Source organism: Miniopterus schreibersii (assembly GCF_964146895.1).
Source record: "Miniopterus schreibersii genome assembly, chromosome: 10".
Lineage (NCBI taxonomy): Eukaryota > Metazoa > Chordata > Mammalia > Chiroptera > Miniopteridae > Miniopterus > Miniopterus schreibersii.
In genome coordinates, this window is record NC_138110.1 from 68,067,972 (window position 1) to 68,089,118 (window position 21,147).

Below are 21,147 nucleotides of genomic sequence, written 5' to 3' on the forward strand. Positions count from 1 at the left end.
TCTCTAACCACCTGCTTCATTTAGGTAGCCCTACACATTTAATAGACATCAGATATTCAGAATTGAATAAATAATAATCCTTAGTTCAAGACATGCCCTTCTCAGTGGTCCATGGAAGACCATGTTGGTCTATTTATAAAATAATAAATGCCCATGAAATAATTACAGAACATAAAAACTAGAGCACTAGTTTCTCCCTCCTCTGATACCCTTCCCTCTCTCTTCCACCCTCTATCTTCCAAGGTAGCCATGAAATCTGAATGTAGTATGTATAATTCTTAGGCTTTTATATTTACATAGGTGTTTATATACACATGCATTATACGAATACCTATACGTGTGTATTTATGTACATACGCATATTTATTTCTATAACACCTTTTACTTTTGGGTTTTAGTTGTTTTTAACTTTATAAAATAGCATCATATGAAATTAAAAGTTTCATACTGAAGTATGCTAATATGTGTAAAAGCATCATAAGGAAGTATTATACGGTAATCTTTTGGGACCTCTGTTTGTCACTTAAAATATGTTGATAAACCCAACAGAAATTTGCACATGTGTTCACCAAAAGGCACGGACTAGAATGTTCATAGCTGCGGTGTTCATAATAGCCCCAAACTGGGACCAGCCCAATGCCCATCAAGTGTCACATCAATAAATAGAGTAAACGCATTCACAAAATCGAATATTGTACGCATGAGAAAGGACAGTCCACAATGGCACACAACATAATGGATGATGATTTTTACAAACAAAATATTGCATGAAAGAAGTGAGACACAAAAATGTATACACAATGCTATTATGTTTATGTGAAGTTAAAAGGATAGCTACATTGGGTGGGCCATGGGGTGGCTGGTGAACGGAAGGTGGTGAGAGGGGACTTCTGGAGTTCTGGTAATGTCCTCTTTCCTGATCTGGGTGGTGATTAAATGGGTATGTTCACCTTGTGAAAAACAAAACACAAACTCATGCATTTATTGTATCAGCTGTTGTTGCACAACAAATACTACCCGAAAACTCAGTGGCCTAGAACAATAAGCATTCAGTATTAGTCACAGGTTGGTGAGCTGGGACATTCTTCTGGCCTTGGTTGGTCTCACTCATGTGTCAACCGAGGGCCAGTTAGGCAACTCAGCTGATCTTGCTGGACCCTCTTGTGGTTGGGGGTCAGCCAGCTTTAGGCTGGTCTAAGTTGGCCTCAGCTAGAGCAACAGGATCTCTCCGTATTGCCTGTCATCTGCCAACAGGCAAGTCCAGGCTCGTTCATGTGCTGGTTGCAGGGTTCAAAGAGCACGAGTGGAAGAGTGGAGGCACAAGAGGACTTTTGAGAAATAAACTAAGAACTGGGACAGTGTCATTTTTTCCGTACTTTGGGCTCCCTATTCTATCCCATCGGTTAAGTTGCCTGTCCTTGTGTAGGCACGAATCTCTTGATTGCTGTAACTCCACACAGGCTGCGTCTGAGAAGATACACCTCCCTGTTGCTAATTGGTTCGTCTACTTCTCAGGCCAGTGCTGAGGGACAGTGAGCTCATTCTTGATTTGCTCGGTAACTTTAATTTATCTCAAAGAAGCACCAAATCTGGAACTTTCTTATACATAACATCTGCTGAGAAATAGAAAATATTTCAAAATAGCACAGCCTAAACTTTTCCAGCTTAACCTTTTCTATCCACATTAAGAAAATCATAGCCAATATTTTAAACCCATGCTTCTCAAACTTTAATATGTATATGGATTATCTGTAGATCTTGTTAAAAATGCAAAAGTGGATCTGGGGTGAGCCTGGGGTAACGCTGTTGGTCCTAGGACCACATTGGCGAGTAATAAGACTTTATAAAGTGATTTTGTTCTGCACACTGAGTGGGAGAACATTTCCTTCTAGAGATTGCATTCCTGCTATCTTTTGAAAACCTTTCAGATTTTTTGCCTCGGTCTTCTGTTAATTCAAGAATCCTTTGTTTTATATCTCTCTGGACATTTTCAGAATCCATTTCTCATTCTGAAGTTGGTCAGATCGTTCTTGTTGACGTCTTTTTTCCAGTGTAGATTCTAAGTTGAAGTCCAGTAAAATATTTTCAAAGGTTACGGACTATTCAGTGGACTAAAGGTCTACTTGAACATGGTAAAGCCTGGGTAAGTGGAGACAGGAGAGGGAAGAAAAAAGGCGTAATAGCCCATTCTTCACTCCACCATAATATATGTCCTTTTGCCTTTGTTCTTTTGTTCTGTATAAAAGCTCCAACCAGCTTGCTAGTCTAGCGAGCCCTTGAGGGAATGCAGCTATGTGGGCTTCCTGCTAATGCTTGGAGGTTATTATACATAATTGGGAGAGTGGCTTGAGAATAACTGAGTTTGAATTCTGACTTCAGTCCTTACCAGCAGTGTGACTCGCTGTGTCACTTAGCCATTAAATATTAGTGTTTACTTCATAGAACAATGTGAGAATTCAGAGGTAATCCATGTAGGTAATGCATGCTCAGTAAAGAGTCATAGTAATAGACATTGTTACTTAACAGCTATTACAAAATAGTTACTAAGGGCCTAGTGGAAGAAAACCCTTGTACTTAACACTGGCAATTAATTTGTTTTCATGTGTGGTAACTGGAGGCTTTGGTTTCATGGATTAATTCAGAGACCAATCTCCCTACAGTGATTCACAGCTCCTGAATCAGTAATACTTACTGGGGTCACCAATTATATATCACCAATTATATTTTAAGTTTCTAACTGTTAAGAGACAACTGTTATATACTATTGAGGGTTCCCCAAGCCAACTACCACAGAGCCAATCATGTACACTAGTAGGTTGTCAATAAATATTCATTAGTCAATTCAATGGCTAATTAACGTAATCATACACCTCCTCAGGGACTCAAGCCGGGCGAATCAGGAAAAGCATCTTAAAGACTACGCTCCTTGAGAAATTAGTATATTATAGTGTGTTCTCATTTGGTTCTTGAACATGATTTTCCTGATTCCTTAAGAGAACTCACTATAAAAGTTCATACACTGATAAGGCAACCATTAATCAGTTTTCAAGTTCAATTAGAAATGAAATAATTTCAACCAGTTACTTGACATTTAACTCATTGGTTTGTCCTCATGGTAGACATAACTTTCTTAAAAGAGTGCCCACCATCTTGGGGCCATGTTTGACTTGACAAATTCACATTTTATTCTGTGATATGTTTTCCAAAGAAGTTGGTTACTGATTTATTAAATAAATATTAGACATAAAAATAAATAAGTTAGGGGAGTAGGAGAAGAAGGTGAGTAGAAATGTATGGGTAACTAAAGGGGAAAAAAAGCCAAATCGCCAGTTTTCTCTCTGATTATATTTTAATCCAAAAGACTGTATTTTCAATCAGGTTTTATGTCTTGATTAGAGGCATTTCTACTTGGAAATGTTGATTGCATTTGGCTCCTAAGTATGAAATGCAAACATTCTTGTATAAAGCAAACAAGTGTAATTTGTGTGTTTATATTAGTGAAGGGATCAAGGCCCGGGAGCTGTGAGTAGAGGAGAGTGCACTCAGTGTGTTTGTTTGAGACAAAAGCTAGGATAATTTATTAACTGGTGAAATGGATCATCTTCTATAAGACAGACCACTTGGTTGGGAGGCAGGCTGATGAGAAAGAATAAACTTTTGATTTATTAGAAAAACATTGAAAAATATCCATTTTGACAGTTAGATATTAGATATTTATTTTAAAGCAGAAGCCTTTTCCTTTAAACCTACACTACAGCTCTGACATTATTATTCAATTATTATGCTAATGCAAAAGCCATTTCTCAAAGATATCATTACATTCCTGCCATTAAATCCAGTGCAGTAACATATTTCCTCTGTGGCATACATGTGCTCTTCTGATGGGATCAACTGCTTTTGAGTCTGCTCCCTATATCATATGTTATTTATTCATCTCAGTGTTTAGCATAATTTTTCTATGATAGCCTTTCTTTCTCTTGAAATGTTATGTAACAAAAACACCAGAGCCAATTAGCATTTAAGTTTATTCCTCTGGTCCACAAGCTCCTGGATGGAGGGGAAGACAATATGCATGTTGCTTTGCAGGGTGCATTTCAGCCACAGCCTGCCTTTCCTCCTGTACATCAGTTTCTCTTCTCCATGGAAATAATTTCACAGGAGTTTAGATTCTTGTCGAATTGTGTATGACCACTGAGGTTAAGGTCTAGAGGGTAGGGAGCAAAAGATACCCAAATTCAAATTTACTTGGATTGCTGCTTGAATTTAATCTAATCCCCTTTTCAAGGACAGTTAGACCTGTGCAGATTCAGAAAGGAATAGGTGTTTTTAAATCTAAATATTAGCATTGGATGATTTACAATAGACCGTCAGCTCAAGTAGTTTATCAGCAAGTTCAATAATGTCAACATGCATTAGATATTAGGGCACGTCAATCCAAAAACTATAAAGAAACCCCTTGTAATTTTTATACTTAATGTGTGCCAGATAATAAACTCAGACTAAGTTAATGTCTTAGATTGGTAAGTTTTCTGAGTGGAATTTTGTATAGAACTATGGAAATTATGTATGCAATCGTGTTTTTCATTATTGCTAGGTCACTGAACTCTGCCATATCAAGAGATATTTCCAGCTTTTACAGTGTTTTATCCTACTCAGCATACAATTAGACAAAATCATCCTGTTTTTAAAAAACAATTCAGAGTGCTTATGTTTTTACTTTTCTAATTATTTTGGAATATAATTTGATGAGCTGGAGAGGAAGGGGGAAACTGCATGGATAGGCCCTTGGTAAAGTTAAGTGGCAGTTACCTGTACAGGTGTGCAAAGGGACTGGTGTTTAATGATGTCCAGTCCCTCTGGTCTTAGGTAATTCCTATTCTGGGATTCCAAGGAGAGGTAGTCACTCCCTCCTTTGTGCTACTATTGTATGTTGCTTATAACTTTATCATAGTACGTGTGTCAGATATCACATTATTGTTTGTGTTCCACATTCTCCCACTGGTCTGGGGAACCCATGAAACCGAGGCTGTGTCCCTTCACGTCTGTCTGCCTAACGTTAGTCCCAGGGCCAGGTATATAGAAGGGCACTCAGTAAGTTCTAGATAAATGAATGAATAAATCCATGAATGTATAAGCCAAAAAGGTGAGCAGATGTAGAAAGTGAGCCACGCATTAGTGGCATTTTTTATTGTGTTTTATTCTTTTATCCTTACCTAAGGATATGTTTTCATTGATTTTAGAGAGAGGAAGGCAGAGAGAGAGAGAAAACACTGAGCCCAGGCTCGAATTAGTGGCATTAGCTGCACAGCTCAGCACTGCAAGTACAGGGATATGTCCCGTGATTTGGGATTCAGATGACTTCAAGGCCAACTGAGAGCCAGGACAGGCTTGGTAGACCTAGTAGACGTTTCTGTCACCAGTAGCTGTCCCTGAAGCCGTCATTCCCTGTGTAAGTAAGGGCGCCTAGAATCCGTCAGAATGGCTTTTTACTCCCTAGATTGGGTGACTGGAAAAAATCTCTCAAGTTTTTGGAAGCAAAGCCAGGCTCATAGAGTGGTGGGAAAAAGTAGGTTTACAGTTGTGAGTATGCAAAACACAGAGCTTATTCTTGTATTAATTATTGTATTAATTATTGTATTATTTATTTGTATGACAACTGTAAACCTACTCTTGCCCACTCTGTATATGCCAGGAAATGGTTGGCCGATGGGCAGGTGGAAGCAGAAAGCCAGGTTTCCCTGACTTGCTCTGCCTCGTTATGGGAGCAAAAGGGAAAGGAATATCTTCACGTCGATTTGCAATAATAATTGAAGTCACCCATTCCTGTCCTTTCCAGAGTAACTTCATTAGAGCCATACTCTATAGGTTCTGTATATCCTTTGATCCAGTTACAGCAACAGAAGAAAAGGGATTTTTTTCACTTCTGCATTTTCCTTGTAAAAGAGAAATAGTTCAAGATTGATGGAAAGGAGTAATGCCCCAGGGTTTCATAACACTAGCTCTTTTTCTCTTACAGCTATAAAGTAGATATAAAGTACTCAAGATTTATTGCTAAGGCTATTCTCTAACTCTGCTTTATATCTGGAATAACCAAATAAGCCCCACGCCACTTTAAGAGGCCATCTCTATGGTATAAAAGTTGGCTAGTAAAGTTTAATCATAGATGGGAAAAACACTCCTGATGTCTATGTGCCTATTCATTATTCCCCTAACTTCATTGTAAACCCTGCAACACAGATTGTATATGTGAGAATGTACTATAAAGATAATACTAACTGCTGTAACTGCTGTAACAAGCAGCACCGCAATGTCGTTGGCTTCATGCAACCGAATTCTATTTATTTTTCATGTAACAGTCCAGTGTGGGTGTTTCTGCTGGGTGGACAGCATATGTCCACGTTGTAACTCAGAAAACCAAGTTCTTTACATAGTGGGGCTCTATCTTCTTCCAGGACCTCGCTGGGAAAGGGAAAGAGATGGTAGAGATGCTCCAGAAGCCTCTGAAAGGCCCACACTGCCATTCCATTGGCAAGAACTGGTCAAACGGCCAGCCCAGGGCGCAGTGAGGAGGGTATAAAACATTCCCTTGTCTAGGCGGCTGCCATCCAGGCGCAGGAGACACCATGAAAGGGTGAATGAGATTTTGGGGATGACGAGTCATTTTCTGCAACGTAGGCCAAGAGAATGGAATTTAAATCTGCTGTGCCGGCACTACTCTAAACTGACTACCGCTCATGTAGGACCCCAAAAATAGAGTCAGTAGAGTGAAACACTGTGTGTCCCAAGTCACCTCTTAGACCTCTTGGAATAAAAGGCACCTGCCAGCAGAAGGATCTGCCTAGAGGACTGTAAAGGAACCCTGCAGTAAGAGCGCCTTGCAGTGGGGTTTATCAGATTTCCCATTCCAAGCCCTGTGGGTTTGGCGTGCTCACATCCCCACACTTTGATAAGTGAGGAAATCAGAAGACATTCTGAATTATTTAGCGAGTGCCTTCCAGAGGAGCTGCCTAGAAGAGGGTGGAAAGATTATGCTCTGTTCTTCCCAGGGATGAGTGCCTTGCAGAAGATCCTGGACACCAGCACAATGTCGCAATGTCTCCGTTCATGCAGCAGAGGATGCAGTCCAGTCCCTGAGTGGCAAGGCCATGGCAGGCTTTTGGGTAGTTACCTATCAAGTCCAAAGCAAACCCAAGGAACACATTGCTGAGATATCCCAGAAATTGCAAATTGACTGCCTGGTTGGTTGGTTGGTTGATTTATTTATATCCTTGCCTGAGGATATGTTTTTCTGATTTTAGAGAGAGAAAGTAAGAGAGAGAGAGAAGAGAGAAACAGCTATCAGTTGCCTCTGGTAAACTCACCCACCAGGATTCGAATCCAAAACCTATATATGTGCCCTGACAGGGTATCAGACCCACAAACGTCCATGCACGGGACAACGCTCCAACCAACTGAATCACACCAGCCAGGGCCTGGTCTTTTTATTTTTAGCTTATAATGTAGATGACATTACTGACAAACCAGAAGATTTAACATGAGAATCCAGATTGCTAATTTTTCTTGAAAAATCAGAACATGTGGCAGCCTCGGGCATACATGTGGCAGCAATCTAGTTGGCAGGACTGGGCGGCTGCTCTTAGTAACAGAGGAATGCCCTCTGCAGTCAGCACAGTTCCATCTGGTCCCAGTCATTCATTTACCTTTCTACCTGGCCCTGTGTCAGTTTGCTCTCTCTGAGCAACTCCACCACAGTTTCCAACTTCACTTTGGGTGGAGAATTCAGGCAGGACAATCACACTCTCAAAACACCCTTTTGGCCAAGAGGACAAACTTCTACTTGCCACTCAGATCAAGTTGTAAATGGCCAACCTAAAACCACAGCAATTTAAGCAGAAGACTAAACATAGTATTTAGAAGGAGCAACTATATAATTAGGAAATCCTCTCTCCCTAAGCATCAAAATCAGTTATCTTGATAAAATCCTAGTATAACTAACCACTCCTGAAGTGTACATTTATAAAAAGAGAAAGAAAAACCAAAACTAATTTTAGGTGATCAGGAGAAGGGCGTTCTCCAGGGACATGGCTGAGTTCATTCTAGGACATTTGACAGCCTGTCTCTTGTTTTTTAAATGCAATTCACAGGCTTTAAGTCAAGAAAGAGCCGTTTCTGCTTGAGCTCAAGTTGGGTAATTATGAATGCTTGGGAAGTCTTAAAAGGCATTAGGACAAAGCTATGTATGGATGAAGAGACGCTAATTTGAAAGTAGACCCACACAAGGCCAGGCCCTCTATGGAAAGCCAAGACTTTCCAGGGAGGATGTTTCACGGGGACTCCCATTTATCTGAGATGGGTGCAGGCACCATCTGCACTATAGACATTTCCTTCTAATATGACTCATAGAAATTAAATTTATAATGTAAGTTCAATTCTTCCCTGCTGGTGGCATTCCACTTGACTGAAAAGAAATACACACTTTATCTAAAAATAATTAACTTTTGAATGACCTTTTATTTCAATTGACTTGAGGCTTTTTATTGATTTGTTTATGGTTTATGTGGCTGAGAGAATGGGATTCTTCTGGTGTTGCCTGTCTTAGCCTCTCCCCAGTGGACATAAATCACCCTCTGCTCTCATGCCCTTGCTTCTTACAGTGCAGGTAAATCAGGAGCCATAAACTGGCCACTTGCAGACTAAACTGAGCCTTTTATTTGACTCTTGGTACTTGTTTAACATTTTCCAATTTGAGTGTTATAAACAAGAAATACAATTCCAGTTGGCCACAGCTCTCAGTATTTTTCTCTGTTGCCTTATACCAAACCTGATTCACAGATTTATGTTTTTTCTTGGGCCCCATAGATGTTTTCATTTAGAGATTCTGAAATTAATGTACATGTGTGAAATTGGTTAATACATGAAAAGTCCTAAGAACATTGCCTGCCACAGTGTAAATACACAGTAAACTATAATTATTACCATCATTATATTACCATCATTATTTTTATGGTTTTTTATTTCCCTGCAATTTTGTAGCAATATTTACTAGATTGGTTCTAGCCCAAGAGATTTTTCTTTTCTCTTTTAAACTAGGATATTTTCCTTTTTCCAATTTTCCATTTACTTATTCATTCTTATAGTATCTGACTCTTTACAGAAATTATCTGATTAAATTACACTGCACTTAATGGCAAACAGGAAGCCAGCCAGCTGACCAAATAAACAGATCCTAAGCTGAAGAAGTATGTAGGGGGTGGTGAAAAACCGTTGTCTTCCAAGCATGACAGAAGCAAGTAGAAAAAGCACAATGAAGGCTGAGAAATAGACCACACTAATTGCAGCTGGCGGAGCCTCATTGTTTTCATAAGCCTGTACTCCATTGTTAAAGGGGGCCTGGTGTGAGTAAGACCCTCTGCCATGGAACCTCTCCTCCTTACTTTGTGAAAGCAACTTTGAAATCCTAGGCAGGCAAGAAAAATACACTGGAGTTGTTACGCTTCTCTCAACACAGAGAAGAATATTGGATTACTGAGATCCTTGCCAACCTTATTTTTATAGAGTGACAGGTTGTCCTGGAATGGTGGGGGTGGGGCCTTGGCTTAGGAGGCAAGAGTATGGTGGTCAGATCTTGATCCCTCACTAGACCACTTGAGTGGTAGGCTTTTGTTTCCTTAAAGAATGGTGGTTAATAATGTACTGATGGCTAATAATTCACTCACAGTTATAAAAAAAAGTCTTAGCTTCCTTAGCCCAAAACATAGGTCTTCAAAATTTTGACCATCTTTTGGTATTTCAAGTAAAATAGTAACTTTCAGTTTGATGAGGTGTCTCTGAACTATGATTAATCATTTTGGTAAAATCAAAATTATTTTCCCTATTCACAATCACTTTTATTCCCAGCTATGATAGGCCCCAGCTGAGTCTTCCTACAGAAAGTACCTAACTAAAAATAAAAACTCCTAGGCCTTAACAGAAGACCCAGAACACACACATTAGCTGGGGTGAAGTGGATTACCAAGTAGCATAATTAATTTCCTTACATTGTAGTGTAATTCACTTTTAAATGCTAAATGGCTATGTATGTAAGGCATAAAGAGTTTGGCTCCTGGGATTCAGCAAACAGCTCATTCCATATCAAGGCTACAGAATTTCATGCACACTTTTGAGAGAAATTATGGGAGTCATTGGGGGAAAATGCTACAAGAACACTGCAAAGCAAACACAAACTTCACTGGCATACAATAAATAATAAATATTTATTTAGTTCACCAGTTTGCTGGGTTCGGCTGATCTGGGTTGAGTGTAGCTGATCTTAGCCGGGCTTGTTCATATATCTATAGTTAAGTGGTCAGGTCAGGTTGATGACTCTACGAATCTCAGCTGGACTTGCTTACATCTCTGGGTGCCAGCCAGCTGCAGGTTGATCTTGGATGATTTGGACTGTGTGACCGGGATGATTGGTGTGACTCAACTTTGTTCCATGTGCCTTGTCTTTTACCAGACTAGTCTATCCAGGCATGTTCCCATGAGCATGGAAGAATGACAGGAGTGAAAGCTACAATGTACAAGTACCTTTTCAAGCCTTTGCTTGGGCCATATGTGCTAACATTCTATTGTTCAGAGTGAGTCACATGACCACCTCATATTCAAGAGGTAGAAAGATAGATTCTACCTCTTTAGTAAGAGGAACTTAAAGTCATAAGGCAAAGGCTGTAGATACAGAGAGAGGTGAAGTATCGGGGCCATTAATTCAGTCAATCTATTGCAGGGGAGAATGAAATAGGTTCTTGTCCCAGTTTTGCTACTAATGAGCTGTATCCTTGAGAAAGCCACTTCTTTCAGCCACAGGTTTATACTAAGTAAAAGGAAAAAGTTTGACTATATAATTTCTAAAATCTCTTTCTAGTACTACTAACTCTTGGAGGGATTAACTCATAATCATCAATGTCCCTTTAAAAGGTTTCTACACTAATCTCTAAACACCTATAAGATAATTACAAAAGAAATTTTGAAATACATTTTAAGAATCGGAGTAGGTATAAATTATGCATTAAGTGAGGAAATTGCAGCATTTCAAGAGAGATGTGTTAGGGAAAGAACAGCGAAGAAGGAATAGGGATGGAGCTAAGGAAAAAGTTACAGGAATCTATGTTCTTTGTTGTATTGAAAGCAAACTTCCTCTATAGGTAGTTTCCTGGAGTATATGGATGTAAAGAGAAGTCTACACATAAGAGCTGTGTCAGAATGCATTTGGCTTTGGACTTGAAATGGAATTTTAAAAGCACATTGCTTGTCACCCTGGAAGGATTCTAAGTTCTTCATTCTCCACAGCATCAAACACAGGGCCTTACACCAATTAGGGTGTTCAAAGATAGCATTTGTTGATAAATACTTCAAAGTCACCAACAATCCAGAATGTAGCCCAAAAAGAGAGATCTAACAAGTACCACAATTGAGTTGCGTTGACCAAATAATGGATCAAATGACGTAATTGTTGTAATTGGAAAGCCCATTTGGTAGACAGGGTTCCAGGCGTTTTCAGCTGCAAATTCTTCCCCCCACCCTTAGAAAGAAAGTTATAAAAGTTAATTAATAAGCAAGGGCAGTATGCTAATTACTTAATATGCATGATCTCATTTAAACCTTTTAACAACAACCTGTGGAAACTGGTACTGTTACCCTCATTTTATATATGAGGTGATTTAAATTCCAAGGGGTTAAATAAGCTGCCAAGGTCATTGGTAAACTGCAAGCACCCTGTGTAGAGAATCTTATCTATCCCTCAAGGAATTATCCACTCATGTAAATCTATGGCAACAGTTTAATTTGTGATTGCATTCCTAGCCCTTTGCAACAGGCTAGTTGGTATTTGTTTAAAAAATGAAAATTATTAATATTATTATCAAGCAAATATATTTATTTAGGAAAAGTCTGCCAAAATTATAGGCATGTGCCATAATCTAGCACTTGATTAAAAGCATCAGGAATGTATATCCATTGTAAATTAACTGTATTTTTCCACAATGGCAGCACTATCCAAATTATTTCTCTTTATGTCTGGAGTATTTTTTTTATTTTGCACTAGAAATACACTGATCACCATTTTCTTTATATTTCAGTTGCCATTGGCAACCTTGAATTACAAGGCTGAATAAATGCTGCTTCTTACTTGAGTGGTTTGTAATTTTGAACTTCAAGTTCATGTTCAGTGGGAATTGTTTATCTGCAGGGTTCACTCCTGTCTTGGGTTATAGAGAATCCAAACAGTCTGAATTTGTGGTGCCTCTGCTGGTTCTCCATGAGTCTTACCAATTTTTGAGCAATGTTTGCTTTGATTTATTTACACCGGGTGCCCATTCACTGGGGTAGTGTGAATTTGGAAACTGCCAGTCATGGTGGCTGGTTCGGGTTTCTCATTCTATTATACTGTTATTAATTAATAAGAGCATTGCCACAGTTTGTTTTATTATAGGCTGAGTTCTTCAACTTGACTAACCAGACTCAATTTCTAAGTTTCTTAGTTAACTTTTTTAAAAGATGTTCCCACTCATCATGACTGTAAACTCTGTTAGACAAGAAGGAAAAGCAATACACTCAGATTCAACTGTGTTCAGCTCGACCTGACTATACTGTCAAAGATTTTTGTACTTGGGATATTATTCTGCCTCTGACATTTTTTTCAAGTGTCTTAAGAAGTAAAGCAGGACAAAATAAACTGATGAACAAAAGAGATCAAGAGACAGAAGCATGGAACAGACTGAGGGATCTCAGAGGGAAAGCAGGGATGGGGGAGTGGGTGAGGAGAGATAAATCAAAGAACTTGTATGCATATATGCATAACTCATTAATAAATGAATGAATTTTTAAAAGAGTGAAATATATGGCATTTACTACATTAATTTAGTTAATACATTAAAATATTTTAATTTATTAAAATTGTTTAGAATACAAAAAACATACTGCTAACCCATGATAAAAGAGTCCACTGAAGTTCTAATTAAGCCACAACTAGGTCAGTTATTAAAAATTATTTAAAATAATTATTAAAATTATTATTGTGATACTGTTATTTACAATAAGGAATATATATTGGTCTTTGTCCAAGTTCCTGGCACAGAGATCCTAAAACCCTTTGAATTTTAGAAGTGGTGATCAAGATCAAGGTGTCTTTTGTTATGTTAATGAGGTGATTATTGGAAAGCACAAGGTTTGGGGGTGGGGCTGGTTGCCAGGGTGCCCAGCCATGTGATTAGAGGGTTGGAACTTTAAGTCCCACAGTCAGACCTCCTGGGAGAGAAGAGGGCCTGGAGGTTGTGTTCAGAAGCCAATGGCTTATTTCACTTAGCACAATGCACTCTAGGACCATCCATGTTGTGTCACATGTTAAAGTTTCATTCATTTTATGGCCGAGTAATGTTCCCTTGCATGTCTGTACCACATCTTCTTTATTCAGTGGTCTATTGATGGGCACTTGGGCTGCTTCCCTATCTTGGCTACTGAAAATAATGCTACAGTGAACATAGGGGTGCATATATTCTTTTGAATTAGTGTTTTGGGGGTTCTTCCAGACACATACTCAGACGTGAAATTGCTATTTCACTTCTATTTTTCATTTTTTTGAAGGACCTCCACACTGTTTTCCATAGTGGCTGCACCAGTCTCTCCAGTACTTGTTATTTGTTGATTTATTGATGATAGCAATTCTGACAGGTGTGAGGTGATATTTTACTGTGGTTTTAACTAAGTAAATAAGTCAGACAGAGAAAGATAAATACCATACTATTTCACTTATGTGTGGAAATAAAGAACAAAATAAACGAACAAACAAAACAGAAACAGACTGATAGATACAGAGAACAAACTGATGGTTGCCAGATGGGAGGAGGGTGGGAAGGCTGGGTGAAAAAGGAGAAGGGATTAAGAAATACCAAATTGGTAGTTACACAATAATCACAGGGATGTAAAACACAGCATAGGGAATATAGTCAATAATATTGTAATAACTGTGTATGGTGCCAGGTGTGTACTAGAATTATCAGAAGGGGATCACTTCGTAAATTATATAATCATCTAACCACTATGCTGTACACCTGAAACTAATATAAAATTATATTGAATGTCAACTGTAATTGAAAATAAAAATAAAATTTAGCAAGAAAAAAAAAAAAAAAAGGCCAACAATTTAGTTTTAGACAGCAAGTTCTTGCTTTCAGTAATAAAAGCCTGTTTCTGACGTCTCTGAAAAGGAAATAACCACAATGCTTTTGTTGGATGTGACATCACTGAACTATAATTATTTCTAGCACAAGGAAGCATTTTGTAAAATATATTCCGTAGACTAGTAATTAATCAAGTAGTCCAAGTGTTTGCTAGCTTATTGTGATGGTTAATTTTATATGTCAGCTTGGCTGGGCCACAGTACCCAGATATTTGATCAAACATTATTCTAGGTGTTTCTGCAAAGGTATATACTTTTTGCATGAGATTAACATTTAAATCAGTAAACTTTGAGTAAAGTAGATTACACTCCATAATGTAGGTAAGCTTTATCCAGTCAGTTCATATGTGCTGTTGGTTCTGTTTCTCTGCTTCCTGCGTTTGGAGCCGGGCTTCCCCTGCCCTGACACTGAGGGTGGGACTCTGTACGAAGGTGTCTCAGCCATGTGACTCTCAGGGCCTCGGGGATACCCTTCTCATGGCATGTTTCCTCCTTGGTTATTAGAATTCAGATTCTAGTGCAACATGTTCACTAATGCTCCACATGTTTTACTTGGGAAAAACAGGTGACTTTAAATACTCCAGTCAACTTATTTTTATGTCATTTTTGATGTGAAAAAAATTTATTGAAATAGATCTATAGTCCATTATCTGAGACTCTTAGGGTCTGTTATTTTTCAGAATACATAAATTTCCTGATTTTAGAAAGGTCATATAGTACATATACCGCAGGTACAGTGTCCCAGGGAGTCCTGAGTCACCCTCATAATCAAACAGATCACGTCTACAGTACTGTGCATGGATATTCACATAAAGGAGGGTAATTAAGGATCATAAGTGGCCTCATATTAGTTCATGTCAATGAGCCACAAATTTACAAAAAACTTCTGAATTTTAGAACTTTGGGGATTTTGGAATTGCAGATAAAGGATTACAGATCTGTATTAAATACTAAGCTTTGGCAAAATTTCTCTGGCATAGAAGCAAGAGAACAAAGGAGTTGAAGTAGAGGATGTTCTCAAGCTGCAGGCACCATCCAGAATGGGGTGGAGAGAGGCGATCAGGACACCAAGGGACAGATGACCTGAGCACTGTCTTCACTCTAGGGGTCAGAGGTCAGGGGTCAAGGGCTCAGGGCAAGCACCAGAGACTGCACTGAAGCTACAGATGAAGGACATGCAGCCACGATCAAGACAAAAAGTAAAGCCGGGATCTTAGACACAAAGCAAATCCGAGTGTCTGGTGTGAACCAGCAGTGTTGGCATCACCCAGGAACCCTGAGAAGTGCAGGATCTGGGCCCCACCCAGACTTCCTGACGCAAAATCAAAAATTAAGATTGCAGGTGATCTGCACGCACCTTAAAGCTTGAGAAACAGGGAAATAAATTGTTTAAAGATTTTAAGGACACACCTTAAGAAAAGCTGCCTCAGTGCTCCTAAGATAAAAAGCACTTACTCTTACATGCCATTTCTAAGATTATGCTCCCCCACTTACCATTCAATAAGCAAAGAGAATTTTGTTGACCATTCTAGGTTTTGATTAGGCTTTGCTGTGCTGAGCGGCACCCACCTCTGGCCTTGCCCTTCACCCCACTTCTCTGAAGACTCTGGCTTTGCTTGTTTCATGATTAGGGCCACCATGTAGGACCGCATTTAAAGAAAATGTTGTGTGCCTTGTAAAAGCCTGACATTTCTGCAGAGCATTAAACAGATAAATTAAAAGACAGTTTACAAGGTAGCTAAAACAGTTTAAGAGGCAAATAGAAATTAGAATGGAAAAGGAACTCAAAATAAAGAGGAGATAAAAGAAATCAAAATAGAAGTTAAAGTTGGTTACATGAGTAAGTTCAGTGTGTAATAATGCGTCCAGCTCCTCTTTATGAGCTTTGCTTCCCAGGCCCTGGGCGAGGCCACAGCTCACACAGCCCACGCCTTGGTTCTCTGTCCACTCGGGTCTCCTTCGCTCTCCCCGGCTAGATTCGTGGCTGACCTTGACCCTTGGCACTCCCGGCGATCATAGCTCCCAACTCCTATATTTAAGAAGTTCAGATCAGTGCTTATTACTTCTGTAAACTTTTTCAAAAGATCCGTCTCTCTCTCTTTCTCTCTTTCTATGTGTGTGTACGTATGTATACATATATTTACATCCCAGCAGGTAGCTCTGTTCTGCCACACATGACCTGAACTTGACTTTCAGCTATGGAAAAATGGCATGTCCAGCTAAACTCTGTTCTACATCTTTTCTATAGTTAACCTGTGGGTGATATTAGGATTAATATATTCCTCCCCCATCTTTGCACATATCTTTCAAGAAGTTTCTACATGGGTGGTTATAGAAGCCTAAGTGATGTAAAATCATTCTCCCCTCTTGGTGTCTCCCAGCTGCAGGTGGAACTGGAGCAAGAGTACCAAGACAAGTTCAAAAGACTGCCCCTGGAGATTCTGGAGTTCGTACAGGAAGCCATGAAAGGGAAGATCAGTGAGGACAGCAATCACAGTTCTGCCCCTTCCTCCCTGGCCTCAGACCCTGGAAAACTGAACCACAGGCCTCCCTCCAGTGAGGAGCTGGAAGGAGATCACCCAGGAAAAGAGTTCGATACTCCTCTGTGATTGTTCCTGCCAGGCCTCCAGCACATGCATGGCCTCTCAAGCTCCATCGGACTCTCTCTTATTACAAAGATCACTGCCCAGAGCATCTTCCTGAGAAACATCCCTTAGCCAAAAATCCACAGCAAAAGGAGAGTTCCAGAAGGATCCATGCAGACATCCCCATGCGCAGGCCCCTGTGCGATGTGGAAATAACTGCAGGTCTACAGTGGAGAGTGCATGTATGTGGGATTTTTGTTTTCTTTCCAATAGTAAATTCAAAGCAGGCAACTTCCAGGCTCCATGGACCATTTAATGAAGGACTGTGTCTTCTTTGAAGAAAATCAAGCTGTTTTTTATTTGAAGCTCTGGTGTAAAGTATTTTAAAAGTAATAGAAATAGTTTGAGAAATGCATATCATTATTTAACACTATTGAACAACCAGCTTTGAACATTTATTTCCTACCTGCCATTCAGCTACCATATCCTCGATTTAATGTGCATTTTTCAATTGTTCCATCCTTTGCTTCGCGAGCACTGGTGGCTTGCATTCTGCTAATTTATTTATCATAGAGGTCTCAGTGTATTTGTTGCTGACATGGCTTTATCAGATACCACAGGGATTCAAATAAGCTGGTTTTCTTTCCTGAAAAAAAATTATTTGATCGCATTCTTGCCCAGTGTAGCCATTCCCAGACTTGGCAACATGGCTCGTACACTTGGCTGTGTGAGCAAGTTGGCCACACACTTCCAGGCAAGGGGCTATTCAAGTCGACTGTTTGCACTCAAAGTCTGGGTATCCATTGGTCATTGGCCAGAAATGAATAAATAACCAAGAATCTGCTCAGTTGAATAAAAATAGCTGAGCTGATGTATGTTGAGCAGAGATTCAATCAGACTAAACAGGTCCCAGTGGTTTGTTTGCTTTCTGACATTATTTTATGGTTCATTTATTTTTAATATAGAGATAAAGATTGAATATTTATCTGAAGGATACACAGACCCATATATAAATGATATATATTAGCTTCATGTATATATGTACACACTCAGCCATATAAATACAGACACATACACCACACACACACACACACACACACACACACACAGTCAAGTGTCAGTGTGTGACAGTGACCCAAAACTCCTCCACAAGACTTAAAACCAAATTTAGGGACAAGTGGATAGAGACAGAAATGATCAAACATCTAGATTTTGTGGATAAATCATATTGATATTCTAAGAATCAGTTGATGGAGCTGTTGATGCAAGTTGAATTAGATTTAGAATGTAGAATGTGAATTTGATATATATATTGCAGGATCAAAACTGGATTTTAAGCTTGTTTCAATAATCAGAATATACAGAAATGTATAGGACAGAAATATGGACATGTATTAGCATCTTCCATAAATTTTAAGTCTGAGAGATTTCAATTTTATTCTAACATAAAAAATATTTCATTATATATTTACTATGTACATTTAATTCATTTAACTGTGTCTTTTGTTAAGGTCTTATGTTAGGTGGCATGAGAAAAACAAATTAGATCAAGGTAAAGCTGATCAAAAACATTGAAAGGTCTTATATAAGAAGATAATTATATAGAGGAAAATATAGTTTAGAGAGTAACACAAAGAACATTTAAGTTCAAGCCCCGAGCAAGATGCTCACAGCTTTACTTTAAAATAAACCTGTCTGATTGTAGCTTAGCAAAACATTTTAAAACACAAAAACCAGTTGTGTCCTAAAAAATTATTTCAAGAATTTAATATTTTTATGGAAATGACTTTATTTAACTTTAAGCAATAACTAAGGATCACAATTAAGTTGTAATCAAAATGAAGGCTTAGTTCAAACATTAGGAAAGAGTTTTGATTAAAAAAACACACCAAGCGAGACACAAGGGGGACAATCCCATCCTCTTTGGAGATGATAGTATTTTGATCTGAAGGATTTGGGGTGTTAATTAGACACTTAATAAAACTCAGCTTCCACTGAAAGAGATATCTTTTGTAAATCATTCTACTTTTGCACTTTGAAAGAAAGGCGTTAATCATAAGGAAGCAAGAATGGTGAAAATCGAATGCTGCATTTTTATAAACAAAATTACAGACTGTCTAAAACTGCAGAAGCGCGAACTAACAATAGCATCATAACCAAACCCAGTCGTGATTATTACAGAACATTGTATTACATTTAGTCCAGAGATAGACGAAGGTCGAATAATCTTGACTTACACAAAACTGTTTTGGTAGCTGCATTTCATTATCTTAGTGACTCTAGTCATTTTACAATATGTTTGTATTGGGCCATTTACTGTAATCACATTTTTATATCTGTACAACGACACTTTTGCAGTTGTGGGGTAGTGTGTAACACTGTCCGTCTCGCATCATTGAAACTACTACAGTGATATTATCATTTAATAATATTAATATTACTTGAAATAGACTAAGATAAGGAAAAGGGGTCTATAGGATGTGCAGTGTTGTGCCTTTGTGTATTTGCCTTGTTCTTTGTTGAATGTGTGAGATTCTGTACTGTGGTTTTTCCTAGAATAGAGCGTAGAGCCGTGTATTAAATTAGACTGTGCCCCTCGGATACCTTTACACTACTGAGAATAGCGTGCTTTTGGCCGTGTAAACCAATTTTCAAAGTTCTAATGACATGCCATGTGATTTGGTTTTTAACATTTCATTTTAACATTTCAGTATTGCCACACATGCATTAATATTCCTGTGATAGCTAAGCAGTCATTAAGTAATTCCGAAGGAAAGAGCCATTGCTTGCATTACTTTGAATTTAACGTTGTGCTTGTGCACTGTATAAATATTGTTTGTGATGGATTGGACATTGTGACTTTTTGCCTTTTCAGAAGAAAAAAAAAGATAGGACAAAGTATTTGAAGCTCTTAAAATGTACATATTTTGGTTCTTCTATCTCAAATTATTTAAAATGCATAATTCACATTTTTGTAATAATTCTATGCAATTTTGTGGCATGATGTTTCTTCCACTTGTAATTTTATGTGCTTTCATCACAAATCCAAAGGAAACAATAAAAATTTCTTAACACAACCCAGCTGTTATTTCTGGGTGTCAGGGCCATCCTTCCTTTGATGGGCAGGATGGTGGGAGCAGGCACAATGCCAGTCTTCAGGGATGTGCCCACCCTGACAGAGCACATCTGTGCCTGTGCAGAAACCCAAAATGCTGCGTTGCTTGTGACCAGAGGGCACAGCTGTCATCTGTCATCACTCTGACATTCCACCACCCCTCTCTAAGAGTGGCATTGCACTTTCCCTCCCTTCCTAACCTCCCTTCCTTGACCGAAGCTAAGGAAACAAAACAGTCAAAGTTTTCTTGCCAAATAGTGGAAGTGACAAAAACTGATGGAGTACTTGACAAAGTTTTCTTATAAAACAGATAAAAAAAGAGTCTGCAACATTGCTTTTAAAAAAGAAAATATGCATGTGAGTTATGAGAATATCCTTTAGGTACTTCAAATGCAATGTATTAGTTACCTACTGCTACGTTACACATTACTGCAAAACCTAGATATTTAAAGCAATAAGAATGACCTCTTATCTCTCACAGTCTTTGTGGGTTGAAAACTTAGACAGGGCAGAGCAGAGATGACAGGGCAGAGCAGGGAGACCACACAGGAGCCACGTCCTCTGCCTTTCACTGATGACACCAATCCCAGAACACAAAGCAGCTAGTGAGGGACAAAAGTAGGTCAGTCACCAAATATTAGGCTCTGGAACCCAGGTGAGAAAGCTAGGCTCACCTTGAATCCCAAGAGTACCAACAGCCTCTTTTGGCCTACAAGAGACAACTCGAGAGCTATTCTTGCCCCGGCATGCGTGCGCAGTCCACTTCTCTCATTGAGCATTCTGCATATGTTTTCAATAGCAATTTTATTAAGCTACACTTCGCATGCACTAAAATTCATCCTTTTAAAGCACACATCTCAGTGGGTTTCAGTATAGTCAAAGTTGCTCATCAGTCACCACTCTAATTCCAGAACATGTTTATCTCCTGGAAAAGAAACCCCAAACTCATTAGCAGTCACTTCCCACCCCTCTCTCCCCCCACCTTGCCTTCCTAACCATTGGAAACCTGTAATCTATTTCTGTCTCTGTGGGTTTGTCGATTCTGGACATTACGTATGATTTGATTTATATAATATGTGGCCTTTTGTGTCCTTTCACTTAGTATAAAATTTCAAGGTTCATCCCTGTTAGAGCATCTATCAGTAATTCATTCCTTTTAATGATTGGATAGTATGGCATGGCATACACATTTCATTTATTCACTGCTTGATGGACATTTGGGTTGTTTCCAC

The 21,147-nt window shown here is 38.8% G+C and overlaps 1 protein-coding gene across 2 annotated transcripts in view; it reads left to right on the plus strand.

Moving 5' to 3' along the window:
- The window catches only part of PLCB1 (phospholipase C beta 1), a 532,520-nt gene extending 512,644 nt beyond the window's left edge, over positions 1–19,876 (plus strand). The window contains exon 33 of one of the 2 annotated variants that reach the window (XM_081149520.1): positions 16,597–19,876. Coding sequence is in view for 1 of the 2 variants with exons in the window: in XM_081149519.1 (XP_081005645.1) it covers positions 16,597–16,824 (228 nt within the window). In the remaining variant the exon portion in view is untranslated. The remainder of the gene's footprint in view (positions 1–16,596) is intronic. The other variant, XM_081149519.1, reaches the window with a different exon arrangement.
- The last annotated feature ends 1,271 nt before the right edge of the window (positions 19,877–21,147 follow it).